The sequence below is a fragment of the Saccostrea echinata genome, unplaced genomic scaffold (assembly GCF_033153115.1).
Source record: "Saccostrea echinata isolate AGI-Se365-2 ecotype Australia unplaced genomic scaffold, CSIRO_AGI_Sech_v1 ptg000019l, whole genome shotgun sequence".
In the NCBI taxonomy this organism is placed as follows: domain Eukaryota; kingdom Metazoa; phylum Mollusca; class Bivalvia; order Ostreida; family Ostreidae; genus Saccostrea; species Saccostrea echinata.
Window position 1 is genome coordinate 481,845 of NW_026889768.1, and position 24,355 is coordinate 506,199.

At 33.7% G+C, this 24,355-nt stretch overlaps 1 protein-coding gene across 1 annotated transcript; it reads left to right on the top strand.

Annotated features, from left to right (window-relative positions):
* The first annotated feature begins 7,720 nt into the window (after nt 1-7,720).
* LOC133189521 (flavin-containing monooxygenase 5-like) lies at nt 7,721-20,842 on the top strand. Its single transcript, XM_061324866.1, has 8 exons — nt 7,721-7,883; nt 14,991-15,205; nt 15,331-15,487; nt 15,639-15,781; nt 17,884-17,978; nt 18,190-18,655; nt 19,075-19,240; nt 20,074-20,842. The coding sequence occupies exons 1-8, from the start codon at nt 7,772-7,774 to the stop codon at nt 20,334-20,336; spliced, it is 1,617 nt and encodes a 538-aa protein (XP_061180850.1). The 5' UTR covers nt 7,721-7,771; the 3' UTR covers nt 20,337-20,842.
* Nucleotides 20,843-24,355: the final 3,513 nt, after the last annotated feature.

Below are 24,355 nucleotides of genomic sequence, written 5' to 3' on the forward strand. Positions count from 1 at the left end.
GTTTGTTCATCGTTAACCGTTCGAATCATTTTGAGAACTTTTTACAAATACTTAGTGTGGACATTTCAAATAAAAGAATCCCATGTCATCTTATGGTTGTTGTGTTTTATTTTATATTTTTAATAGTTTGATCATTATACATCGTAACAGAGGTCTCGATTCGAATAATTTGATATCTTAGGCTTGTCTTGATAAACTGTTAAAGGCAGTTATATTTTAAATTCAAAATACCACAACTATCTTTTTCAAAGCCAACATTAAATCTTAGACTAGCTTTCTTTATTAAAGAAAATGTGCCTAATGGGGATAATTAAAGAAAATATTACATTCTAAATATATGCTAAAATGTTGGATGTTACCAAATTAGTATAAGGGTTGCCACGTCCAACTTCGTAAATTTAATGCATTTACATGTGTAGGGATGCAGTCTGTTGAATATCTAGGATACTGCATTTGATACTTCTTCTTGCTTCTTGCCTCAGCTTTATCAGAAATGATTTACAAACAAAATCTGGCCATTGTCACATCTATGATATGAGAGGATGCAGGATTCTTTTTAGCTCACCTGAGCCGAAGGCTCAACTGAGCTTTCCTGATCGAAATTTGTCCGTGTCTGTCGGTGTCGTTGTCGTTGTAAACTTTTCACAATTTCATCTTCTCCAGAACTACTGGGCCAATTTCAACCAAACTTGGCACAGAGTATTCTTGGCTGAAGGGGATTTAAGTTTGTTCAAATGAAGGGCCACGCCCTCCTCCAAGGGGAGATAATTATGAAATAGCGAAAAATGGCATCATTGAAAAATCTTCTTCTCAAGAACCTATGGGCCAGGAAAGATGAAACTCATGTGGAATAATTGTCAGGTAGTGTAGATTCAAATTTGTTCAAATCATGACCCCCAGCGGTTGTTTGGGGACACAATGGACGATGAAAGTTTTACATAGGAATATATAGGAAATCTTTAAAAATCTTCTTCTCAAGAACAGCAAATCAATGATTGGTCATATTTCTGTGAAAGCATCCTCAGGTGGCGTAGATTCAAATTTGTTCAAATCATGTTCCCCGGGGTAGGGTGGGGCCACAATGGACGATCAAAGTTTAACATAGGAGTATATAGGAAAAATCTTCAAAAATCTTCTCAAGAACAGCAAAGCCATGTTTGGTCATATTTATATGGGGGAATCCTCAGATGGTGTAGATTCAAGTTTGTTCAAATCATGACCCCCAGAGATAGGCAGTGTCCACAATGAAACTTCAAACTTGTAGGAAAAAAAGTCACAGTCAAAAAAATAGGTAAGCATCCTCAGGTGGCGTAGATTCAAGTTTGTTCACATCATACCCTTCTCCCTTTTAGGGGTAGGTCGGGACCTCTTATGAATTTAAGCTTTTCAATTCTAAACCGATTTTTGCTTTTTTCTTGGCCACAGTGCCCAGGTAAGCAATGTGGCCCCTGTGCCTCTTGTTTAATCATAACTTCTAAAAGATATTCAAAATACAGGTCATTTTTGCAACAACAAAAATATCAAAACAAAAACATCTATTCTAGAACAGAATTTTCCTGATTTTTCTCATGATATTGACCTTAAATTTGCTAGTCTAATCGTTTAAAGAAACATGTAATTTGTTCTGATCATAGACTTTCACTGTCTTTACAGGTAAACCGTATCTTCTTTCCGAACTTTTATTTTACAACCTCTGGATTTACGAAATTATAATCATCAGTTTCTTTTCAAAGATCGTGACTGCTTCAAATTAATTTATTTCATCCTGCAAAATCCCACATTCAACAATCCTCACATATTTCAACAATATCTTTAAATCGCAACAATTCAAAAATACATATGTTTCAGACTTCTTTTCCTTGTTGAACTCCCCATAAGAATTTTTGCAAAATGCTTGACAAATAAATTTTTAAAAGCTTTTATATACCGGCCCGTATGAAGTGGTGGAAGATTGTATAATTTAAAATCAAACGATCATTAAATTTCCTTTTTAGCTCACCTGTGCCGAATGTTCAAGTGAGCTTTTCTGATCAAAATTTGTCCGTTGTCTGTCGTCGTCGCCTTCGTTGTCTTTGTAAACTTCTCACAATTTCATCTTCTTCTTCAGCACTACTGGGCCAATTTCAACCAAACTTGGCACAGAGTATTCTTGGCTGAGGGGGATTTAAGTTTGTTCAAATGAAGGGCCACGCCCTCTTCCAAGGGGAGATAATTACGAAATAGCGAAAAATTAATGGCATCATTGAAAAATCTTCTTCTTAAGAACCAATAGGACAGGAAAGATGAATGTCATGTGGAATCATTGTGAGGTAGTGTAGATTCAGGTTTCTTAAAATCATGACCCCTTTGGTAAGGGTGGGGCCACAGTGGACGATCAAATTTTAACATAGGAATATGTAGGAAAAATCTTTAAAAATCTTATTCTCAAGGACAGCAAAGCTATGATTGGTCATATGTATATGGAAGCATCCTCAGGTGGTGTGGAATCAAGTTTCTACAAATCATGACCCCCGGGGGTAGGGTGGGGTCACAATGGACGATCAAAGTTTAACACAGGAGTATATAGGAAAAATCTTAAAAATTCTTCTTCTCAAGAACAGCAAAGCCATGATTGGTCATATTCATATGGAAGCATTTGCAGGAGGTGTAGATTCAAGTTTGTTCAAATCATGACCCCCGGGGATAGGGTGGGGCCACAATGGACGATCAAAGTTTAACATGATAGTATATAGGAAAAATCTTAAAAATTCTTCTTCTCTGACAAGAACAGCAAAGCCATGATTAGTTATATTTATACTGAAGCATCCTCAGGTGGTGTAGATTCAAGTTTGTCCAAATCATGACCCCCGGGGGTAGAATGGGGCCACAATTGACGATCAAAGTTTTACATAAGAATACATAAGAAAAATCTTTAAAAATCTTCTTCTCAAGAACAGCAAAGCAATGATTGGTCATATTTATATGGAAGCATCTGCAGGAGGTGTTGATTCAAGTTTATTCAAATCATGACCCCTGGGGGGTAGGGTGGGGTCACAATGGATGATCAAAGTTCAACATAGGAGTATATAGGAAATATCTTAAAAATTCTTCTTCTCAAGAACAGCGATGCAATGATTGGTCATATTTATGTGAAAGCATCCTCAGTTGGTATAGATTCAAGTTTGTTCAAGTCATGACCATCGAGGGTAGGATGGAGCCACAATGGACAATCAAAGTTTAACATAGGAGTATATAGGGAAAAGCTTTTCAATACTAAACTGATTTTTGCATTTTTTTTAAAGCCACAGTGCTCAGGTGAGCGATGTGGCCCCTGGGCCTATTGTTTAGCATACGCTGGATTCTAACGAAAATCAGGGGTTTTGTTGTTATCTTGGTCTATCCGTCGGTCACATTTATTTCTTGTCCAAACACCTCTTGCACTTCCTCTTAAGCAGTAGCCAATTCATTTTTGGAACATAATACCGGGGTAATTAAAGAAGTTGTGGACTGGCGCGATGCAAAGCTCATTATGTATTAAATTTTTATGATTTTTATTTTGACAAGCATACAATCTGATTAAAATCAGATCTTTGTTAGGTTCCGAAATTCTGATAGTCCCTTTACAAAGATCTTTGTACAGAGACTATCAAAATTTCGGAGCGTAACAAATATCTGGTTTTAATCAGATTGACAAGCAAAAAATTCATTGCCATATACCAAAAATAAAACATATAATACCTCGGAAAAAATTGAAGGCACAGCTCGCCAGTCAATTTTCGACATGTGTAACGTCAAGAACGTTTTTACATTTTTTTTTTTCTAAATATTCCCTCTTTTCTCGGATATATCTATGGTGTTGGTTCACCCATTAAAAATATTCTGGGTCGTAGAATGAAATGATATCTTACTGCTAATCTAAATTCATTAAGATTGCTTTAAACTTCTTTGAGATTTCCCCTTAATCTGGGGGGGAAAGCAAAATAGCAAGGAATGGGGAATCTTCTCTTTCACAAAACAGACGCTAATCTTTCGCCGTCACAATTTTCCTTCATCCCGAGTGTGGATCACTTTTACTATTTACCATCCGTCCTTGAACCGCTAATGCTACCTCTGTGTCTACATAACCACAATTCAAATCAGAATAAAATTTAGCATATATATAGTTATAAAAATGTTTTATAAATAAAATGTGCTATGTAATATTTTGTTCCTTGCTTATGACATAACGATGTGAAAATGGCGTCAATATGTACATGATGTAGGAGACATGTGACATAAAATGGTTGACTCAGTCGTCATCGAGCAAGGAACGGTTGTAAAGTTTTACGTAACTCTCCGAAAATTCTTTGCAGTAATATATAATGATTTGTGCGAGGTTTAAGAAGACAAAGGGCTTGCCAAATATTTAGTTATTGGATGGATTGTTTTGGTGAAGGAAGGAAAGCGCCCATACTTGATCCACATTGGATACAAGACACATCCAAGACAGAGGAGACGGGTTGTGATGAACACCATGCACATACATGTACTTAGAAAAATAACCCTAATCCACCAATCCTATGATCGAGATTTGGCAATTTATGACATTTGGGATTTCCTTGTTAAAAAAATAATAACTTGTAATAAGTATGGTAGGAAATATAAGACCCTGGAAAATCTTTGGTCTGTTGTGAACAGTAAGCCACGGAGCACGTCACGTGACCGTGTGGACAAAGTGTTTCATGCATTGGTAGAGCGGTGGTACATGTATATGTATATTAAAAAAGGAGGATCTACTTTAAAGAAGAATAAAAAGTGAAGCCCAGTTTGATTTCTTTTATGGACTTTATTCAATTAGTTCGCGGACTTTTTGATTACCCCTCGTACCCTGTGGGCTTGAAAGATTCCCAACACTATCGACATTGTTATTGCCACCATATACTGTAGATCACCAAATTTTTGCGACACTTTATTTTTGCGAGATGGTCATTTGGTATTGATAAGCGAAACATAATTTTCACGAACTTTGGATATTGTACTATATATTCTTTAATACTAGAAATATACGCGAGAATGAAATTTTCGCGAGCAGGCAGTCTCGCGTAATTATGCGAAAATAAAGTTCTCGCTTATAAAAAGTGATTTACAGTATATGGAAATGCCGTGCCTAGTTTTCTAATTCAGTATTCTTCTCGTTGTCTGTGGAAATATGTACTCGGTGATGGGCTATTTGTATGATGGTAAATCTTTTCTAGAATTCTAACTTTTATTGACAAAATAGAATGATCGGGTAAATTAAAGTGCTTGTATAGAAGCTCATATGTTTGAAAGTTTCATCATCCTTGTATACTTTAGAATGGTAGCTTTATGAAATGTCCAATCATACGAAAATGAATATTTTTTGCTACGTTTGGAAATCTTGGAGAAGTTCAAATGAAATATATGCAGACAAATGGACATACTTTACAAGATATTCAAAATTACTCCAGAAAATGCTGATATACAAGACAATAGACTTTAAACCTTTAAATCCATTAAGAGGAATTGAATAGATCATGAAGAAGTTGTGTAAGCTTTATCGATACAACGTGTTGAGAAATTTTTATCTGCTAAATCTTATATCAAATATATTTCAGTGCAATTTTATTCATAATTCATTGTAAAAGTGTGCAATTTGTCTGCAACAGCAGGACTATTTTTCCTTCCTATGAGAAAGTTAAAACATGTTTTCTATTAATTTTATATATCAAATTGAATTTGAATGATCATGTTTATACTGGGTTCCAAAAACTCCATGAAAATTCTTACAAAGATACACAGCAGGATCTAGCAAATATTCTACCAAGCCACTCTCTTTTCTTCTCAATAAAAAATTAACAGAAGTGAGGGAGTAACTTCAGTAGTACTGTACAACATCGAGAAATGGTACTTATCAAACATGGATAATAAAAACCTCAAAAGAAATTTTGGAAAATTTGAAATCACCAAATATTGTTAAAATTAATAGCATCATAATTTTTAACTTTTCAACACTATATATAACCATTTCCCACGATATATTAAAGACCAGACATTTTTGGATCACAGACAACCGCTTCTTTGATAAAAATGGAACTGTCAAATTTTCATATCTTGTCATTAGTATCTGCAAACTTTCTTTGTTAAAAACCATTCTGTTTCTACACACAAGTACCCTTAGATTGATATTGAAAAGATGCTTCAGTTCCCCATTAAGAGAATCTATGTTGTCTTTGGAAACCAGGTCTTCAAACAATCTGTTGAAATTTCATGTGACATTTAATTGTGCCCTTTTACTAGCAGACCTGTTTTAATATACTTTTGAAGCAGAATTTATTCATAAACTTCTTCATGAAAAAAGAAGTTTCTTGCTGTGCCTGTCTATTCGACATTTTGTCGTCAGGTCCAATGTTGACTGACGTTTTTCATATAAATTGTAAGACCATTACTTTCATAATAAAATGTTTATGGATTTCTCCGTTTACCTAGTCATGACAAGGGGCTCATGGTGTGTGTGGTGGTCTTCAGGGGATGCTACCTCATCTGTGGCACCTAATCCCTCATCTGATGTTTTTTAAGGGGCTGTGTTTGCTCTGTTCTAAATTTGTATTGTTTACTTGTTCGTTATTGTCTCATTTTATCTGTCATAGACAAAAATGTCGACCAAACAATGTTAATTATGGAAGAATAATTTTTGTAATTAAGGTATGTAAGGAATAATGTGTAAGAAATAGTGTAGTTTTCTTAAATAAAGATACGATTACAGGTATTTTTATTTCTTTTTAAGGATAGTTGAAGCTGAAGCATTTTCAATTTCAATTTTAGCAAAGAATTTGATTTGAATGAATACCAAATGGGGAAAATACGTTCATTTAACCTTATAACCACTGTTGTATGACTAATGAAAGCCAATAAATAAGTTGAGTGTTTTCATTGTTAATTTGCAGGTTATGATAAGCCGTGAAAAAAATAACTTAAAAGATGAAGGCAGAAACGTCCCATTATATTTTTTCGTTATTAATTTTTTTTCTTAATTAATACTGATTTTTTTTCTCTCCATAGTGTCTGTGATCGACACCTGAAACTAAACAGTTCATGGTTGAAAAGTGGAATTTGCGATCTAAAAAAATTTGCAACAGAGTCATCAGAATATATGGGGAGATCACTCTAAATTCTAGCATGTTATGTATAAAACACGACAGGGCATTCTCTTATCTTAGATATTTTGTTACTGTGATGCACGAGCAGGTCAGGTAAGATTTTTTAACATAGCTCAAAAATCAGTTTGCAATCAATTTTTAATCAAATTTGTTTTTATGATAGTGCTGTCTCTATCATTAATGTTCTGTGAATTTATTCCTGAAAAGTGTGATAAATTTTACACCAACCGCAATAACTACCTTAACACAAGGGACACTGATTATATGTGTGTTTGCGTGTGCTCATTTATCCTCTCAGTACTGCTTGATAACCTGAAAAACTTTTGACAGCTGATGATATAGGTTTAATATGAATGCTTGAGGAAGCCAATAACCCTATAAGAAATATAGATTCGCTTGCAAATTATGACCTTAAAATAACATATTTGATAACAATAACAATTTCGGAAGGCAAGAGATCTATTTAGGAACCCGTCTTACCTAGTGTAAATGTCTTACATATGTGTTAAATACTTGAATTGGCCTTCGTCTCACAATTTTCTTTCCTCACGATCTAGCCTTGTTGGAAACTTCATTTCAAGAGTTGAGTCATCTGATCCTTCGTTACCTGCTTAATTTTAGCAATTAACGACGTAATGACTAAAGATGTTGCAGTGATAGGATCTGGTGCAAGCGGACTGACCGCCATCAAATGTTGTGTGGATGAGGGGCTACATCCAGTATGTTTCGAGCGAACAGATCACATAGGTATGTTCTATCGTTAAAATGATATTGTCCTATGGACCCGGTGAGGGCTTGTCCCAAGACACAGTTAGATTATTCTAACTAAGTTATGATATGTTTGACAGATCATACAGGCTGACTAAAACATTTTATAATATCAGATGCTTATATGTATTTAAGTCTAGTACCTTCTTAAGTAGTTGTAGAATTACTTTATAATTACTTAAAAGATTTTGTTGTAGTAGTAAGACTAACGAAGGGTGTGTTTTTGTCCTTGTGCTTTCGTCATTACATTTAATATCACATACATATAATAGTGTTAAAATTATCAGCTTCTTATAAGGTCAGCTAAATGCATAAACAATAAAGATTTTACTACGTACTTTCTTGATCCAGCAGAAAACAAACATGACGATGATATGAATGATTTATTGTCGCGACCTATATATTTCTACATTAGGGGTTCCATAAGGGAAAGCAATGTGGGGAATGTAATATAAGTTTCTGTTAAAAGCCCAGCATATTAGTGTGAATTTCATGCTTATAAGTACTTTAATAAAGGAATTTTATTAAAATGAAATCATATCTACTAAAACAGATAATATACAGAATTTTCAAATTATTTTGCTATTCAACCCTCCAAGAATATTCTTAATTAAAAGGGAACCAAGCTCATTTACAGAGTAGTGAGCAAAGAACCGTTTTACAAAAATACATTGTAATACCAAAATAACAAGAAGTTCTGGAAGTAGAGGAATATACAACACAAAACATGCAAAAACGATGTTTCTATGGCATATTATATTTTTTAAAAAATTAGAATTGAACACCAGACAGCGTAAACAATAAATCAGACGTATCGTTCCACTTCCAGAAAAAAAAAACAAATATTGGAGGAGCAGTAAGGTCAAGTGATGCCTCGGCGGGGAGTTTTACAGTATGATGTTCATCTGGTCACGTACTCCCCGCGCTAGTGTTAGCTCGGTAACACAACCTCTATAGAATGTGACGCACACTTTTGCATATTTTAAGATATTATAAGTCAAATGAACAACAAGGATACAATACATTACTATCAATGTTTGTTTAGAAAAATCCTCAGTCTCCTTAAAAAAAAATATGCTCTTTCGGAGAAACTTCTGACGTACTGTACTAAAGCTTATTTTAGAAGTGGTGTTATCAGAGGGAACTTTTAGAAAATTTAAAATCGCCAAATTTTTCAAAAGTCAGTAACATCGAAACACACGACTTTTCTACACTTTATACAACCAATTCTCGCAATGAATTAAATACTAGTCTTTTTGATATCATAGATAACTGCTTCCTCAATAAAATTTGAAGTCTGCATTTTTTCTTTCTTGTGATAAGTCATCAAAAATTTACTGTGTTGAAAATCACTCTGATTCTACACACAAGCAGGCCCGTAGAACGCGGGGGGGGGGGGGGGCGTTAAGAAGTAACCCCCCCCCCCCAACTTTTTCTGAGTCGGGCACTGGCAAATTCCATGATTTGGACAGTTAGTTAGGTTTTTTCTTGCTTGTCAGAATATTTTTGGAAGTAGGATACAAATTATTTGGGCCTTTTTTAAGTCATTTGGGGGGGGGGGGGGTGCTACCCCCCCTTTTTTTTGAAACCGTTGCTACGGGTCTGACAAGTATTCTGAAGTTGATATTAAAAGGATGCTAGAGTTCCTCATTGACCACATTTATGAAGTCTTCGTGGACCAGGTCTTCTAACAAACTGTTGGAATTTCGCTGGACACTTGTGCTCCTTTATTAGCAGACCTGTTTTTATATTCCTATGAAGCTAAATTATTCTTAAACTTCTACATGAGAAGAAGAAAACACTTGTTGTGGCCTTCAACTCGACATTTAAATGTATCGACGATGTATTATCAATTTACAATAGCTACTTTCATTCATATGTCGACTCGATATATCTCGGTGAACTTGAAATAAAAGACACCACAGAGTCTGCCATATCTGTTTCATATTTGGATATTTTACTGACTATAGGCGATAAGGGCCAACCAGCAACTAAATTGTATGACAAAAGAGATGACTTCTACTTTTCCATCGTCAACTTTCCTTATTTTCTTCATCACATTCGCACCAAACTTCACTGTGTCCCTTTGAAAGTTTTAAATAGTCTATTTGTAAAAGTCAAGAAAAGTCCATATTTGGATTCTCGAATCTGTGATTATGGATATTGCAAATCATAGGCTCTTTAAGCCGCCTATGAAAATACCGCTCAAACAATCCTTTTCCTTTTGTTCCTTAAAATTCAATATTTTAACTTCTGTATTCGACAAAAACTCAACAAAGGGATGATGCAGTTATTATGAGTAATATTCTTAATCACAAATAGGTCCAGTCTTGTATTTTACCATATTTCAAGTTTAAGTCCACACCTTGTATTTCTTAATAATTTAATTTTGTTTGTATTCTAGCCTCTGATTGGTTAATATCCAAAAAGGAACACAAATTATTTCTGTATAACCTGGTTTGGTATGGGGACACACACCCCTGACATCCAGCTGAATCATCTGTATGCATACAATCCTCTCATTTCCAGTCCTCGGGATTCATGGAAAATTCCAGATTTAATAAACATACCTTTAACTTCAAACAATAATTCGATCTTACCACACGTAAACAAGCTGCTAGGCCTATGTATCAGTTTTTACCTCCCCTCGCTTCCCATCACTTCCGTTACTTCCGTTACTACGGTTGTATTATTGAGCGGCAAATTTGAACTAATAAAAAGCAACGAAATTTTACACCCATATTTATTTAATGATTTTAAAATTAAATTATAAGGAATAACTCTAATTCTTGGCCAAATTATTCGAGTATAACCTGGTTTGGGTCAGTTTACGCTGTTTTATAATCCACTTCGCGGATTATAAAGCGTAAACTGACCCAAACCAGGTTATACTCGAATAATTTGGCCAAGAATTAGAGTCATTCCTAAATAAATTTACGTCGACTATTGCTTCCGAACTTTTCAATTGTAAAAGAAAATCACCAGTGCCAAGATATCGAGCATCTGAAACATTATTCTCATTTTCCTATTCACCCTACAACTATAGTCCTGCTGGACACGTCATTACTGGAGACGTAAGTATAGTTAATAATGAGGACCTTAAATCACTTATTATAAGAGGACCAAAGCTTAGGGAACCCCGATCTTTCAACTGGCGTCATAATTTCATAAATATTATGAATTCACTAGATGATTACGCCAGACGATCGCGACGGACCAAATATGAAAAAGAAGATCTTGACACTTTGTCAGAATGGATTATATTAATCAGATGGATGTTGAAATCGCACTATAAGCGATTGAAGAGCAATATGAAAACCATCTATCCTTCTGTCTTCGACAATGCAAAAGTAAAACAAAAATTTGATAGATTACACGAACAGTACTAGTATGTACTGGTCCCTGCTGACAAAGCAGGTAACAACATTGTCTTTGTTTGTAAGCCTCATTATTTTAATTGTATTTTAGAGGAACTAGGATTTAATTCTGCTAGTGGTAATCCAACTTATACCCATAGCTCCCTATCTAAGGAAGAAATTCTTCACAACCATTTATCAGTTTTAAATATTTATAATATTCCCAACAATCAAAATGAATTTGAGTTACCATACCTATACTGGATTCCAAAACTCCTTAAAAAATACCTTACAAACAAAGACATATAGCGGGTTCCAATAAATGTTTTACTAAGCCTATTTCTTTACTCCTCACTAAAATATTTACAGCAGTGAAGGAGAAACTTCAGGAGTACTGTACAACAGTATATTCGAGAAGTGGTGTAAATCAGATGTGGATACTTATAACTCCAAGGAACTTTAAGAAAATGTGAAATCATAAAATTTTAACATAATCAATAACATCAAAACGTACGACTTTTCAATACTTTATAAAAACCATTCCCCAAGATAAATTAAAGTCCATACTTTTTGACATCATAAACAGCTGCTTTTTCAATAAAAATGGAACTCGTAAATATACTTACCTAGTCATTGATCATTTGCAAAATTATTTTGTTAAAAAAAACATCCTGATTGTACACACAAGTACTCTGAAATTGAGATTAAAAAGATGCTTGAGTTTCTGATTGACAATATCCATGTAGTTTTTGTAGATCAGGTCTTCCAACAATCTATTGGAATTCCCCATGAGTACCAATTGCGCCCCCTTATAAGCAGACCTATTTTTTGTATCCATATGAAGCAGAATTTATTCAGAAACTTTTACATAAGAAGAAAACTTCAACTTGACATTTAGATATATCGACTACGTATTATAAATTAACAATTATTACTTTCATTTAATATGTCGACTCGATATATCTCAGTGAGCTTGAAAAAAAAAGATACTACAGAGTCTGACACATCTGTTTCTTATTTGGATATTTTACTAGAAAAAGACTTTAATAGTAACCTAACAACAAAGCTTTAAGAAAAACGTGATGACTTTCAATTTTTCAATCGTCAACTTCCTTTACTTGTATAGTAATATACCCTTAACACCTGTTATGGGGTTTTTGACTCCCATTTGATTTGATATGCATTAGCATGCTCTATGTCTGAACAATTTTTAAAACGAGACAAGCTATTGACAAACAAGTTGATGAAACAAGGGTAACATCAGTCTCGTTTAACGTGATCATTTTGTCAGCAAATACAACCTATCATTATGTCAAATGCTGACTGACTTTTTCATAATTCATGTAATTGTTAGGCCATTATTTACACACTGAATTTTCCACGAACTTTTCCGGTTTTTTCCCGCTCATGACAAGGAGCACACGGCGGGTGTGACCGGTCGGCAGGGGATGCTCCCTCCTCCATGGCACCTATATCCCACCTCTGATTTTTTTGGAGGTCCTTGTTTGGTCTGCTCCATTTCTTCCTCCAGTTCTGCTTTGGTCTGTTTTTTGTATTGTTTAAGGGGTTCGTTCAATAAATAATGCAAAAGGTCATCTAAAAACAGGAAAAGCAGGTAAAGCTGATTCTTAATACTTTCAATCCCTAAAAGCAATCCCTATTAACATTTACACATGTCTAAAGTCTTTGTACCCATGACCAAAAAACCTCAGCATACTCATCTTTAGGGATGCCCTAAAGACACTGATGAGTAGCATTTTCCATGATATGCCTGAAATTTTAAAATTTTCCTTTGATTGCTTCAATGTGTTTTTGGAAGAAAAAGGATCTCACATTGGCTGAGATCAAGCGAATATGGGGAAGCACATGCTCTGTAAACTTTCCTTTCTTCAAAATTTTATTTATTTCTCTACGCTTATTTGCAGCAACATTTTCAGGTGCAGAAAAAAATACTCTAGGGGCCGGTATTTGGGCTTGCTTTACAGGAAATCTGCTTAACTTTCCTGAGTGAAATTTTATCATAAAAGTCACCATTGATAGTCCTTCCTGTGGCTGTATGTACATAATTTACTGGACCTCTTGGATAAAAAGAAAATTAATAAAATAAAATTTTGGAGCCCTTGCTTCTCTTTGCAATAATAGGACGACAGCTTTCTCGTTGATTCCACATTTTTTTCTTGATCTTCCTTTTCGGCTATAAAAAGTACACCCGTGTTTCGTCATCCATCACTCAAGTTTATCAAATCTTCAATTTAGTAAAAATGTTTATTTTTAAATAGACAATTGGCACATTTAACGTGTGTTTTCTCGTAGGATCCCATCTGATAGAATAATTCTTAGATTTATTTCATTTGTCAGAACTCTATAAACTGTTATGACGATGAAAATTTGGCATTTTCAGATATCAGACAGCATCGATATTTTTTGGTGTCCCTACAGATTTCGATTGACCAATTTGACTGCGATCTTTTAATTGTACTTTTTATCTTTTGAATTTCCGCATCCATCTGAAAACTAAACAACGTGAAAGACTAGTTTTTCCACATATCAAAATCATATCTTTAATATGGGTTATTCAGCTATTTATGTAATGAAGCACAGTTTCCACGTACGCACTCATTTTCATCTTTTTGGCAGAGATCATTTTTAAATAGTAGTGACCATGCTTACTTTAAAATGAATTTCTTTGCGAAGACAATAGGAAAAAGCATGGGGTTTTCTGTGATTACGAGTTCTTTATTAGAACTTTTCAACTGCTAAAAAATAAAATTAAATACTTTTCTTTAGTTCTTGGGTCGATACAATGACGTCAGCAAATACAATCTATCATTAAGTCAAATGCTGACTGACTTTTTTCATACTTATTGTTAGGCCATTATTTACACACAGAATTGTCGACGGATTTTTCCGTTATTTCCCGATCATGACAAGGAGCACACGGCGGGTGTGATCGGTCGGCAGGGGATGCTCACTCCTCCATGGCACCTGATCCTACCTCTGATATCTTAGAGGTCCGTGTTTTCTCTGCTCCTATTTTGTAACTTTTAATGGACTTTTGAGCTCGAATACTGTTCGTTATCTCCACATATTTCATACTTCTACATTTATTATGATAAACTGTATGTTGCATTACTTATTGAATGACCCTCGTAAACAGACTTTGAGCTTGAATACTGTTCGTTATCTCCATATTTCATCTTAGCGAAAATATAATTTTGGGTGCGAAGAGTTGAACACCGCGACAAAATCTGTCTATTGCTCTATGAGCAATGAGCCAGGCAAAAAATCATATTACATGACAAAAATCTGCAATCTTGCCCGGAAAGAGGAAAGAAATTAGATTCAAATTGTTATTCATTGTTTTATTAATCTTGCTATAATTGTTAAGAAAGTGACGGTGGATTTCCTTCCTACTGTTTTTTTTTTCCTTCCATCTTCTCCTCCGGGAAGATTGAAGGAAGATGGAAAAAATTTCTAGACACCGATTGTAATTCAAATGGATAAGTAATGATGCATCGAAACAACTTTTTTTCAAAAAAAAAAATGTATTTTGAGTTAGCCGTCATCGCTTTCCTTTGTTTCAAGTGAATTACTTCTTAGCATTTAGAATTAGAATTTTTGATTATAATTGAAAGTGTGCTCCGATATAGTAGTTTTGTTTGCCAATTTATTCAACGTGTTAATCTACAAAAACACATATTCAGCGGAGCTATTTCTATGTTTGATAAAGGTGGCCTGTGGTATTACACAGAAGAGGCCACCGATGGTCAAGCTTGTGTGATGAAATCCACAATCATCAACACTAGTAAGGAGATGATGACGTACAGTGACTTCCCAATACCCAAGGAATACCCAGTCTACATGCATAACAAATACGTACTCAAGTACTTTAACCAGTATGCGGAAGAATTTGACCTTAGAAAATACATTAAGTTCAAAACAGAGGTATTACCCTAGAATTTGAACATCTTTTCTTTTTTAACCTATATATAGAGAGATTATCAATTTTTGGTATATTTATAAATGGTTTTTGTTGTTGTTGTTGTTGTTTGAATTATCTTTTATTATAGGTGGTATCCGTTAGCAGGAGTTCAGATTTCAAGACATCTGGGCAATGGAACATTACAACAAAAGATTTAACAACAGGAGAAACCAAAGAACACCTGTTTGATGCTGTTATGGTGTGCACTGGTCATCATGCTGACAAAAATATTCCAGACTTCCCCGGTATTTCAAGATAAAATTACACATTATCAGATTTCTTTAACATGTTTAACTTGAATTATCATTCACATGAACATGAAAGTAATGTAACACAGTGTCTATTTCTTAATATCAAAGTGAAATTTTCTTTAAATTTGGAAAATATTTTTGACAGGTTTGAAAGATTTTGAAGGCAAGATAATTCACAGTCATGATTACAAACACACCAAAGGATATGAAGACAAAAGAATCGTTCTTATTGGGATTGGAAACTCGGGAGTAGACGCTGCCGTGGAATTAAGTCGTGTAGCAAGCCAGGTAAACTAATTATGAAATACCATACAAAATGTCATGAATTATCAAATTATTTATTTTTCTTTCATAAGTGAAAAAGATGAAGATAGCGATCAGTGATCGACCTCAAAAAAGCTATTAATACAATTCAAATCTGTAAAGAGGGTATAAAACAAGGACCCCCAGAAATTCCAGAGGCGGGATCACGTCCCTAGGAGGAGTAAGCATCCCCTGTTGACCGGTCACATCCGCCGTGAGCCCTATGTATTCATCATGTAGACGGAATCTTAGTTAAGTTCAGTGTATAAAAAAAGGCCTAACAATTGGTATGAAACAAGTCAGCCAAAATACGACCCAATGATAGGTTATATTTGCTAATTAGGTTGTCATAGCGACCATAGAATTTAGAAAATACTGAGTTCAATAGAGGTTGTTGAAATTCCTGTAACATCAACTTTTCTGTCAAAAGCCTTCCTCGGTTTAGACATTGAACGTACTAGGAGCATGCTCTTGAGTATCGAATAGGTTACGAGACATAAACACCATATGCAGGTGATAGTGGGATGTTAGTAAAACATCCAAATATGAAACAGATGTGGCAGACTCTGTTATGTTTTTTGTTTCAAGTTCACTGGGATATATCGAGTCGTTATATGAATGGAAGTAATTATTGCTAATTTACCATACATCTAAATATCGAGTTGAAGGCCACAGCAAGTGTTTTCTTCTCATAGAGAAGGTTTTGAATAAATTCTGCTTCAGAGGAATATACTAACAGGTCTGCTAATAAAGGAGCACCACAAGTTCCCTTCGAAATTCTAACAGTTTATTGAAAGACCTTGTCTCCGAAGACTACTTAAATGTTGTCAATGAGGAACTCCAGCATCTTTTTAATATCAACTCCAGCGTACCTTTGTGTTGAATCCGAGTGGGTTTAAACAATGTAATTTTGTTGATGACCAATCACAAGATATGAAAATTTCCGAGTCCCATTTTTATTGAAGAAGCAGCTGTCTATGATATTTATTGTGAGGAATGGTTGTATAAAGTGTAGGAAAGTCGTACGTTTTGATGTTACTGACTTTTGGACAATTTGGCGATTTCAATTTTTTTTAAACATCTTTGGAATTCTTAAGAATCCACATCTGATTTACATTACTTCTAGAATATGCTTTATCACAGTACGTCTGAAATTCCTTCTAAACAACAGTTACTATTTTTGTAAGGAGTAAAGATAGGGGCTTGGTAGAGCATTTGCTGGACCGAGCAATGTATCTCTGTTTGTAAGGATAAATTAAATTTGAATTAGAAATGAAGATACATTTTCGCCATTTTTTAAAATCTATCCACATTGTTCACAAAGCCTTTAACTGAAAGAAATAATTGGGTAAAACAGAATTCTTTTTAATTTGACATCCAATATGTAAGAATAAGCATTCTAACAAAAATGTCTATGTCAGTTGTGCATTTTAATCTCTTCAAATGTATACTGCATTTTCTTAGTTTTTAAAACTTTTTGATTGACTTTTAGATCTGCCATATCATACTTTTATACTGAATCATTTAAGCTTCTTTTTCCTTAAATAACTATTATAATTGCATCATATTAGTGTGATTTATTTTTCAAGATCCAAGACGCCCTAACAATCTTAAGATTTCACACCAAAAAAAAGTGTTCCATACTTATTCTCATTGTAGAACTCTTCATAGATATTCTGTCTTAATGTTTGTGCATGAATTTAAAAAATGGTCTTTATCATTGTGGAAGAATAAAAAATTTCACTTTCTTGTACTGTACTATTATAAATCACAATATGTTTTCCTACATTTTCATAACGTAATTGAATTATTCACTGACTGAAAGTATTGTAACCCTGTACATTGAATCAATTCATTGTTAAAATTGACCTTTAAATGTAACATAGTTCCTTAAATTAACGTGTAGAGAAAGGCGTACTAAGCTTCTAGAACTGTTCGTTATTTCAGTATTTCATTTCAATCCTCTTTGCACAGATTCTACTAAAACCAAACCAATTCCAATTATTCAAATTGTATGATATCTTTCTCTTTCTTTATAACACAATGTATTGCATAAAAAATAATGTATTAATGTTAACTTTAAAAAGTTATACTTGAGCACAAGAAGAGGATCATGGGTATTTAATCGTGTTGCAGAACATGGCCTTCCAGGAGATATGACGGCTTTTAGGAGATCTACAAGGTTTTTTTGTTTTGTTTTGTTCTTTTGTATTGTTTCTAGACTCTTAGATAATTTTTAGAATCTCTTTGTTTTGCCTCAAGAGTTTTAGATACCTTTAGAATATTCAAATTTTGTATGTATTTTGTACATTTTTTTAATTCCTTTATGTATTGAATGAAAATTTATTTTGGGTATTAAACCTTTGATGGGATCATAACATTTGTAATTTTAGAGCTTTCGGTGCTGTGTTGAGTTTTTTTGGTGGGAACCTAAACGATATTATAGCAAAGAGACTGAATGAAAGATTTGACCACGCCAAATTCTCTCTGCAGCCAAAGCACCCCCCTTTAGCGCAGCATCCGACCGTACACGACGAACTCCCTAACAGAATCATAAGCGGGACCATCATTATTAAACCTAACATCAAGAGATTCACAAAAACAGGCGTGGAATTCGAAGATGGGACATTTGAAGATGATATTGATGTGGTATTTTTAGCAACAGGATACAAATTTGGGTTCCCATTCATAGATAAATCTATTGTAGAAGTCAAAAATAACAAAGTTGAACTCTATAAATTCATGTTTCCTCCTGACTTGGAAAAACATACACTGGCCTGTATTGGATTTATACAGCCGCTTGGAGCAATAATGCCTATTTCTGAACAGCAGAGTAGGCTCTTCACCAGAGTTGTCAAGGTACAGAAGTTGTAAAATTGTTTCTCGAATAGCAAATTTTAAGGTAATTTAGAGAAATCTATTCAATATGCATATATACAAAACATATATGTACAATATAGAAAATTTATTTTTATATTCTGAATGATTTTAAAATATATTGAAAAATTTTATTTGTATCTCCAGAAAATCAAATATCATTGTTACATATTGCAAAGGAAATACAATGATTTTCAATGACAAAACCTCTGGCTTTTATAATTCGAAAAACTCAAGAAAATCATAATGCTCGAGCAATTCGCCTTATAATACGTAAAATAATAAATAATAAAAATTCTGATGAATAAGAACATTTTCCTGGCTTTTAGAAAGGTTTCCATACAATAATTTACTGAAGTTTCTGTTTAATTTTTTTATTTTATGTTTGATAAACGTTTCAGGGAGACGTTCTTCTTCCAAGCAGACAAGAGATGTGGGACAATATCCGGATGAAATTAGACGCCATGCAGAAACAGTTTGTACAAAGTCCAAGGCACACTATCCAAGTAGATTATATAAACTTCATGGACGAATTGTCAAAACTGAATGGAAATTATCCTTATTTAGGTTTGTAATGGGATAAGTATAATAATTCTGCAATTCTTTATATATTCTCTCTACAATTTGCTTTTATGTAAATACTTTGAATCTCTCTACAATTTGCTTTTATGTAAGTTCATTAAATCTCTCTGCAATTTGCTTTTATGTAATTGCTTTGTCTATCAGAACCAATCATTCTTATTGGATAAATATCTTATTCATACATTTGTATGGAATTAGAGCTTTAATGTAAAAATATTTTACTCAATTTGATTTTTTTATCGTAATGCTTTTGAATTAAATTATTTTTATTTTCATTTATAGAACAACTAGCGATTATGTAACAAAGATATACATTCAAATGTTTAAAATAAATATTTCAACTCATTCCGAAAATAAATTTTCCTAGAATGAACTCGAGTTTCTTCCGTTTGAGCTTATTTATATTACTTTCCCCTTAGTTTGTAGAAGGTATATTTCTTTATTTCTTTTATTTGGTTCACAATTGTCGTTGAATTAAAACAATTTTTAAAAATGGTATAATCCATAAATTTGTGTATTTCACTGAAGGGAAACATCAACATGTTTATTTTTCGTTTTAGTCATGGTAAATGGTCATTCAAATTTTTTCAATAATAAATATTCATGGAAACTTTGTTTACCAACATAGTATCTCTCAGTACATGTGAAAATTAATGAAAACTTATTTTCTTCAGAATGTCACAGTTTGCAACATACAGTAGCCATGCATATTTTTAGTAGTAATCGCATAGAAAAAATACAAATTTATGGACTATGTGAATTTCAAGAAAGAAATTGGCTTACATTATATCTATGTAGATGCTGTTATCATTCCACAGGAAAATTAATGCTGACTGATCCCAAGCTCGCAGCAGTGGTATTCTTCGGTCCAGTAACGCCTTATCAGTACAGAGTTATGGGACCTGGGAAATGGAGCGGTGCCCGAGAGGCTATATTAACTCAGATGAAGAGAATTGATTACCCACTTGCCACCAGACCTCTCGGCTTCTCTGAGACAAACAGTCGAAAGAGCAGTTTCTGGAAATTATGTCTGATTATGTTAGCTATAGCAATGGTGTTTCAATACTTAATGAGATCTTGAGCTTTTTTGTTCAATTTGAATTGTATTTGGATTTAAATATATGGAAGACACATTTTCATCCAATAGTGATGAAATCTGACGGATTTATGATATATCATGTTAAAAAAAATTCAAAAGGTTTTCTTTTTCTATATACACATGTATTTGCAAACAATTGAAATGAGTTAAAGAGAATGAGATCCTGTATGCCTTTAATTTTTAAAGCGAAGACAAAATTACAAAATTATAGATTTCTTGTGATCTCATGTGATTTTCTTTTCATTATTTTGTTTTGAAAAAAACTTCTGTGACCGATCAGGCTGATCATTTTTTCCACCTGAATTCAGTACTTTGTCTTCTCCATCACAAATGAGAACATTTTACAAATATTTAATGTGGACATTTTAAATAAAACGATCACTCTCATGTCTCCTTAAGGTACTAATTATTGTATATCATTCTAACTGTTGTTTATAATTTTAAATGTTTATTCGCTTGATCAATAAACACAGTATCAGTCGACTCAATTCGATTTTTTTATGCCTAAGCCTAGCCTTGATGACCCGCTAAAATAAGGAATATTTCCAACATTAAATCTTAGACTTAATTCAGTACTCTTTACTAAATAAATTGTGCATATTGGTTGGTTGGTTGGTTGGTTAGTTGTTGTTAAAACGTCCCATTTGAGAATTGTTCACTCCTATAGAGACGTCACCATATACCGGGTTTTAAATTTAGATATTATATTCGGCACTCAGGGCCATTGAGCAGTGAGGGTTCTTTATCGTGCCGACGTCTACATGCGCGGATCTAGAGGGGGGGTCGGGGGGTGTCCGGACCCCCCCCCCCTGGTATTTGCAGAGTTATTGAAAGTCTATACTGAAGCAAATAAAAAATGACTTTGGACCCACCCCACCCCATCACCACCACGAAATAGGTGTTTTTCATGTTTGAGAATTGCATTCTACGTCTTCTTTTTTTTTTTTTTTTGGCCTGTCAAGAAATTCTTGGGTTAGAAATAATTTTTGGACTGAGGTGACCCCCCCCCCCCGGAAAAAATTCCTTGATCCGCACCTGGTCTACCTTAACAAGGGACCTCGGTTTTTAAGGACTCTGTCTTAGGTTTGACGCGGCTCAGCGAACAAGAATCGAACCCGGGCCTCACGATCACATAGCGACCGCCCTACCACTAGGTTAACAGGTAAATTGCATGATCGAGATAATTAAAGAATGCAGGCCATTCTGAATACAAGTAAAAGTTATAGACATTACCAAATTACTAAGAAATGCCCGTTCCAACCTCAAATTCATGTATGAAATGGATGCTGCCTAATTGCATACTTAGGATACTACATTTGATGTGGTTCCCGTTTCATTGGCTGATTATTTCATGTCATTTACCTTGACACAACCTGTACAATGTCCCATCTATGACAAGAGAAGATCCGTGAATCCATCCTGATCATAAAAAGATATTCAAAATACAGATAATTTTTGCAGCAAAATTAAAACAAAACAAAATTTACAAACAACCAAACTTTATTTTACAACCTCTAGCCTTGCGAAATTAATTGTAATCATTATTTTCTTTTTTCATCGATTACTATCAAATCAATTAAATTATTTCTATCAGCAAAGAATCTTAAGCTTTCTACAATCCAAGAGACCCATGGGCCACATCGTTCACCTGAGCACATTGGCTAGGAAAAAGCACAAATAGTTCAGTATTGAAAAGTTTACGGGGGGGGACTTAAATTAACACTACAGACAGTCTGATTAAAATCAAACCTTCACCATAGTTCCTTTTTATTTTGTCACGTGACAATCAAAATAAAAAGGAGCTAGTGAAGGTTTGATTTTAATCAGACTGCCACTACAGGATGCTTCCATATCAATATTACTAAACATGGCTTTTCTGTTCTTGAGTAGAAGAATTTTAAAGATTATTTTTTCCTATGTAAACTCTGATAGCTCATTGTTGCCCCACCCTACCCACCCTAAATTTGAACAATTTTAATCTACACTACCTGAGGATGCTTATATAATAATATAACTTATCATGGCTTTGCTGTTCTTGAGCAGAAGATTTTTTTTTAAATGATTCCTATATAGTCTTATGTACAACTTTATTATTTATTTATTTATTCTTATGTAGAACTTTGACCCTCTGTTGTGCCCCCTAATCTCTGGGGGGTCATAAATTGAACAAACTTGAGTCTACTATACCTAAGATTAACGTTGCTTCTCCTTAAATATGACTAATAATGGGTTAGTTGTTCTTGAGAAGAAGATTTTTAAAGATATTTTCTGTGTAACGTGTATGATCAGGCTCTTACAAGGGATATATAGGTTTTCCTTTTACTCTGAGTTAATGATTGGAATGATTATTAAGAGCTCTGTCTGAGGGTAAATCACACAGTACTAAAATGTTTTTCTTATCCAGAGACGGGGAGTACTACTGGTTAAGGTACTTCTCCCATAGGTTCCTATTGATAGAATTTCGACGGGCACCAATTGTGCCCCTTTATTAGTCGACTTCTTTTTATGTTCGTATGAAGCAGAATTTACATCTAAAACTTCTACGTGAGAAGAAGAAAATTTTACAAAACTTATAGAACTTTACTTTTATTTATGAATGTGTCGACTCGATATATCCCGGTGAACTCGAAATTAAGGTATCCGACCCATATTAGGACCTAATAATTTTCTAACCTTAAATATCAGTCGTGTTTAAAAAACTATGATATTATTTCAAAGCACTTTGGAATAGAAAAAGATTTACCAAGAGAAATTTTCTACAAAAAAATACTACCTAAGCAGTTATTAATCTCTGAAGATTGCATTGAATTCTATGGAAAAAAGTAATTTTTTAAAATTTAAAAATTAAATACTTAGAATATCAATAAATGCTATGATGGAAAGATGTATTTGATCATAAGGAATAGAAAAACAATTAAAAACTATTATTTCACTAGATAGATTTTTTAGAATTGATTTTTATTGAATAAAATCAAAGGGAGATAACTCTTCAAGGACAGGACAAGGTCAAAAATTAGGGCACGTTCTGCTCTTACATACTGATTCTAAAACATAAAAATTATGTTTAAATATACTGAGTACTCAGCCCATACATATCTGTTATGCATTCAATTCCATTGAATCTGAGGCTAATATGGGCCGGATACCTTAAAGACACTACAGTCCGTCACATCTATTAATTTTATATTTTGATGTTTTACTGACGTTAATGACCAACAAATAACAACAGTATGGGTGACAAACGGGATGATTTCAGCTTCTCCATCGTAAACTTGCTTTATTTATACAGTAATATTCCAACATCACTTGCACATGGTGTTTATGTCTCTGATCTCCCAACTGATTCGATACGCAAGCGCATGCTCCGAGTACGATCAATTTTAAAACCGGGGCAAACTACCACATTCTGAAAGTATAGATTCTTCTGTTATGATTATAACTGACAAAATATTGGCAATAATAATTATCTCATGACAGGCCAGAAATAATTTTTACTTACTTTGATATCCTTTCACACTGTGACAGAATATCATTTGGTATCCTTTCACACTGGGAAAGAATATCACTTTTATTCAATGATCACACTATTTCACAATATTGAAAATGTAATAAACAGAAAATTCAATATTTTATAGTTGGATATGGAATTTATTTCACTTGTGAGACAGGATTTTTTTTAAATATTTTCACTCGTGCTTCGCACTATCAAATAATATCAAAAAATCCTGTCCCGCTCGTGAATTAAATTCCATATCCAACAATAAAAATTGAATATCCTCTTAATATTAATCACGAAAGTTTTATTATAAGACAGTCTAATTTTTGTGTGTTTCAGGTCTTGAATGAAACGTACGTACGAGATTGTTTATGTATTTTGTTTCCCAGCAGAAGAATGTTGTTGAGATCAATTAAGATTATTATGAATATTTTGCAATTATGGTAAAGATTCACATTTTTTTTTATTGTTGTTACATTGCATGATATATATATATATGCACTAA

Coding starts and splice junctions, on each gene's coding strand:
- LOC133189521 (XM_061324866.1), top strand. CDS start 7,772: ATGACTAAAGATGTTGCAGTGATAGGATCTGGTGCAAGCGGACTGACC. Junction 7,884..14,990: donor CGAGCGAACAGATCACATAG/GTATGTTCTATC, acceptor TGTTTGATAAAG/GTGGCCTGTGGTATTACACA. Junction 18,656..19,074: donor TCTTCACCAGAGTTGTCAAG/GTACAGAAGTTG, acceptor TAAACGTTTCAG/GGAGACGTTCTTCTTCCAAG.